Source organism: Poromitra crassiceps (genome assembly GCF_964638095.1).
Source record: "Poromitra crassiceps genome assembly, chromosome: 20".
Lineage (NCBI taxonomy): Eukaryota > Metazoa > Chordata > Actinopteri > Beryciformes > Melamphaidae > Poromitra > Poromitra crassiceps.
Window position 1 is genome coordinate 6097259 of NC_139637.1, and position 5000 is coordinate 6102258.

At 42.7% G+C, this 5000-nt stretch overlaps 1 protein-coding gene across 3 annotated transcripts in view; it reads left to right on the forward strand.

Annotated features, from left to right (window-relative positions):
• The window catches only part of LOC310794804 (bactericidal permeability-increasing protein-like), an 11307-nt gene that overhangs the window by 3187 nt on the left and 3120 nt on the right, over positions 1–5000 (forward strand). For all 3 annotated transcript variants that reach the window (XM_083656856.1, XM_083656854.1, XM_083656855.1), the window contains exons 9-13: positions 1–176; positions 341–400; positions 1408–1575; positions 3600–3667; positions 4152–4255. The exon at positions 1–176 is cut by the window's left edge and continues 1 nt beyond it. In XM_083656856.1, the coding sequence (XP_083512982.1) occupies positions 1–176; positions 341–400; positions 1408–1575; positions 3600–3667; positions 4152–4255 (576 nt within the window). The remainder of the gene's footprint in view (positions 177–340; positions 401–1407; positions 1576–3599; positions 3668–4151; positions 4256–5000) is intronic.

Below are 5000 nucleotides of genomic sequence, written 5' to 3' on the forward strand. Positions count from 1 at the left end.
GAGAGTTCTCCAGTGTCAAAGGTCATGCGGACCCTCCCTTTAAGGCCCAGCCTTTCACCCTGCCTGAGCAGCCAGGCTACATGCTGTCCCTGGGCCTGTCTGACTTCACACTGAACTCTGCCTCTTACGCCTACTTCAAAGATGGACTGTTTAAGGGGGTCATCGACGACAGCATGGTGAGTGTGGCTGAAAGGACGGAGAAAGAGGAAGAAAGCAAGAAAAATAACATTCAAGTCTGGTTTGGTTTCCATCCATTCCTTCAGTCATCAGTCCATTTCTCCCAACACACTGCATGTATCTGTGTGTAAAAGAAGTGTCATTTTGTTTTCATCCATGTCAGATACCTCCCAGCTCTCCTGTCCACCTCAACACCACCTCAATGGGAGCTTTCATTCCCCAGGTAAGACCTTCTCTATCTCTCAGGTTCAGACTTGGAAAACTTGTGATTCGTCTCATGACGAGGCAGAAAGTCAGACTCCGGATTCACTTCCTCAAACTCAAACAGAAGTGAATCTGTTCTGAAAAATGTTCTGGAAAACTGCGGGGGCAAGGAGAACTCCTCCCCCAAGTATGATGCTCAAGTGTTCACCCAATGCATGCTGGAGCTGAACAAAAGCTTACCCACCCTGCTACATGTATTCCTCTGATTGGGTTGTGTTTAGGCATGAGGAGCGATGATTGGTTAAGGTTAGGACAGTGGTTCCCAACCTTAGGGTCGTGACCGCAAGTGGGGTTGCCTGAAATTCAAATAGGGTCACCTGAAAAAAAAAGAAAAAAATATATATATATATATATATATATAATATAATATAATATATAAATATATATATAAATATAATAATTTTTACACCACACACAATTTAAAACCAGCGAAGATTAATAGGGTAACTTGTGTTTTTTGTTTGTTTTCTGAGTTTAAAGTGAAAGTGATAATAATCTCTAAAATTTCAGTTTTGTTCTCTTGGGTGACACCTATGGCGATGAGTGGTAATTGCAGTTGAGATCCAAACAATGTCAATGGGCTCACTATCAGATAGTGACTTTTTTTATGAAAATGTTTGAGATTATAACTAAATCAGGATTCTGAGAATAAAGTCAGAATTCTCAGATTAAAGTCAGAATTCTGAGGGGGAAAAGAAGCATACATGTGACATGACTGACGATGTCACTGATGATATTATCGACGGTGTACCGGAATTTGAATAGCTCGGGTCCCTAGATTTTTGTGACGTCAAAATCAGGTCACGAGCCAAAAAAGGTTCGGAACACCTGGGTTAGGATCAAATATCAGGGTAAACTACTGCAAGTTCTTGTTGTTGTTGTGCTACTGTCTATAAACACATGCTCTAAAATGCATAAATCATATGACATACATGGACAAAAGCTCACTATCATCTGTTCCTCTAGCTTCCTCATATGTTCCCAGATCTGCTGATGAGCCTGGATGTTTGTGCCAGGAAAGCTCCGATGTTCTCCTTCCAGCCTGGTGCTGTTAAACTGGACGTCCTGTGGGCCATCAAGGCCTTCGCCATCCAGCGCAACGCTACTCTGACCCCACTGTTCACACTCAATACTGTGAGTACCTACACCCTGACCTCTGACCCCACTGTTCACACTCAATGCTGTGAGTACCTACACTCTGACCTCTGACCCCACTGTTCACACTCAATACTGTGAGTACCTACACTCTGACCCCACTGTTCACACTCAATACTGTGAGTACCTACACTCTGACCCCACTGTTCACACTCAATGCTGTGAGTACCTACACTCTGACCTCTGACCCCACTGTTCACACTCAATACTGTGAGTACCTACACTCTGACCCCACTGTTCACACTCAATACTGTGAGTACCTACACTCTGACCCCACTGTTCACACTCAATGCTGTGAGTACCTACACTCTGACCCCACTGTTCACACTCAATACTGTGAGTACCTACACTCTGACCTCTGACCCCACTGTTCACACTCAATACTGTGAGTACCTACACTCTGACCCCATGTTCACACTCAATGCTGTGAGTACCTACACTCTGACCTCTGACCCCACTGTTCACACTCAATACTGTGAGTACCTACACTCTGACCCCACTGTTCACACTCAATACTGTGAGTACCTACACTCTGACCTCTGACCCCACTGTTCACACTCAATACTGTGAGTACCTACACTCTGACCTCTGACCCCACTGTTCACACTCAATACTGTGAGTACCTACACTCTGACCTCTGACCCCACTGTTCACACTCAATACTGTGAGTACCTACACTCTGACCCCACTGTTCACACTCAATACTGTGAGTACCTACACTCTGACCTCTGACCCCACTGTTCACACTCAATACTGTAAGTACCTACACTGACCTCTGACCCCACTGTTCACACTCAATACTGTGAGTACCTACACTCTGACCCCACTGTTCACACTAGTACCTAGAGTGTTTTCACTGTGAAGCAGGGTTAGGGTCATTCAGGAATTGAACTCCATGCACGACAAATTCAAATTCATTTCCTGGAGCTGGAGTTCGAATGTGACCCAGTAAGGAAACGGAACTTGAATTGAATTGGAATGCAATCAAACAGAATTCCATTAAATTCTTGACTTGCCAAACATGATGAAGAATCAAATAAAAGAAACAAACCAAATACATTCAACCATAAAGTATGTATTATGACATGTTAATACCACCTGAAAGAAACCTTTCACATTTTATTATGTTCAGTATTGATACAACATTATGTCATATCAGATATGTGGTAAGACACGCGCACACAAAAACACTCACATTTCACGGAATTTAATTGAATTGAATAAAAAAACACTGACATTTCGATTCATATTCATTCAGGAATTGACCCCCAACCCTGTGTTGTTTTCAAAACTGTGTTGTGCACAACATGGATCAATACATTGACACCATGCAGCTGATCAGTGCACTCCAGTGCAACAACACTGAGAAGCTCTGGTCCCTGTCAGGCCCGTAGCCAGGGTTTGAGAAATACCGAGGTCATTTTAACGCGGCGTGGGGGCCCAGGGGGGGCTATGCCCCCCCGGATAGAAAATTTTGTCCATTTTAAAGTAAAATGCTTCAATCTGGTGCACTTTGAGAGCAAAATGAAGAGGCTAGATCTATAAAGAACTACATACATCATGTTAGATTAATATCCTCTTTACTGTGCTGTTGCTTTAAAATGATACAAAAAATAAATGTCTCCCCATATGATATAATTTATATTCTGCATACAGGTCACACCCATTCACTTCAATAGAACTGTCCCCAAAATCTAGCCCCAATCTAGCCTCAATGCAAAATCTGAATGTTGTGAGTTATCTCTCTTCCTTCTATAGCACACAGAGAGGAAGCAAATTGTTGCATTTCCGATCAACTGTCGCATTAAAACATCAATGACAGATTAATAGATCTGGGGCCCGGGGCTATTTTTCAAAAAAAAAAAAAAAAAAAAAAAAAATTTGTGTGTGGAAAATACCGAGGTCATGACCTCGGTGTCCTCAATGGTAGCTACGGGCCTGGTCCCTGTGATCATACACAGAGAGGACAATCAAACAGTGCAGGTGTCTCTTCCCTCTGACAGGACACCGCCTTCAGTTGGAAGATCTGGATTAACGGTGGACGACTCAATGGCTCCATGACATTGGACAAGTGAGCATCATCTAGCTTTCCTGTTTTGTCACAAATGTTTTTGATCGGGAGAATTGTATTGTACAAAAGTTAAAATAGTCAAATTACCAGCGCTCATCCGGTATCAGACTTTGCTGAGGTGCTGGAGCTTAAAAGTATCAAGATGAATGAAAAAGGAGCGTCCGCACACTCAAATCTGTGCAAATATTTTGTTTATTGCAAGCTTTCGGTCATGCCTGAAGAAGGTCTATGACCGAAAGTTTGCAATAAACAAGATGTTTGCACAGATTGTGAGTGTGCGGACACTCCTTTTTCATTGTACAAAAGTTAACAATGAGCACATCCTCTGATAAGGTGTAGATTTTGTGTCCTCCTTTTTGATCTCTCTCGAAACTCAGCATAGCTTAAGCCAGCATTATCAGGCCCAATTCAAATGAGCTCAAGTTGAGTTCACGAGGTCAAAGGTCAAAGTCAAACTAATGGCACTGCTTTCCTTCAAACACAGTTTCACCTTGACACTGGGTTCAAGTGAAGTGGGAACGTTTCAGACCACTGCTTTGAAAAACCTGATGAAGACGCAGATAAAGATGGGAGTCAGTCAGATAAACGGTGAGTCTTAGGTCATGTTCACACTAGGAGGCCAAATCTGATTTGTGAACTTTACTGACCTATTAATGATTCTATCCAAGATTGGTTTTATGAGTCTGGACGCTCCAAGTCTGATTTGTGTCACTTGTCCCAAACCACATATGGAGGTAGTTTCCAATCTGCTTTCGACTGACTTCAGTGTGGACGTGCTGATCACCCAAATCAGATTTGAGAGTGTCTTTTGCAGGGGGCGGGGACTTGAAGAGCAGAGAGCAGACATGCAAACACTGCCAGAAACATTGTATGTTGGCTCATTGGCTCATCGTATCTGGACACACAGATCCGACTTGAACACTTGCCCAAATCAGATTTGTGGCAGTGCGGACACACTCCCAAATCAGATTTGGGAAACCAATCAATATAATGATGATTAATGACTTTAGCAGCAAATCGGATTTGCCTGCAATGTGAACATGGCCTTAGTTATGTTGTCTGTCTAGTTCTGACTTTAGCTTCACATGAACCGGTTTCTACTTCAGTCAGAAGGCTGAAAAAACAGGCTGAAAACTAATCTTATCAATCAATCAATCACCTCTATTGATTATTCTAAAATAAACCCCTTTTATCTCCTTAGCTGTTCATCTTTTTCTTTTCTTGGCACTTTGCTCGTGCATTTTTTAAGCTTTATATACAGTACGAGCCGTCAGTGGCAACGGCAATGGAACCCTATGGAGTGTGAGCTTGAGCATCTGACTTTAGCTGGCTG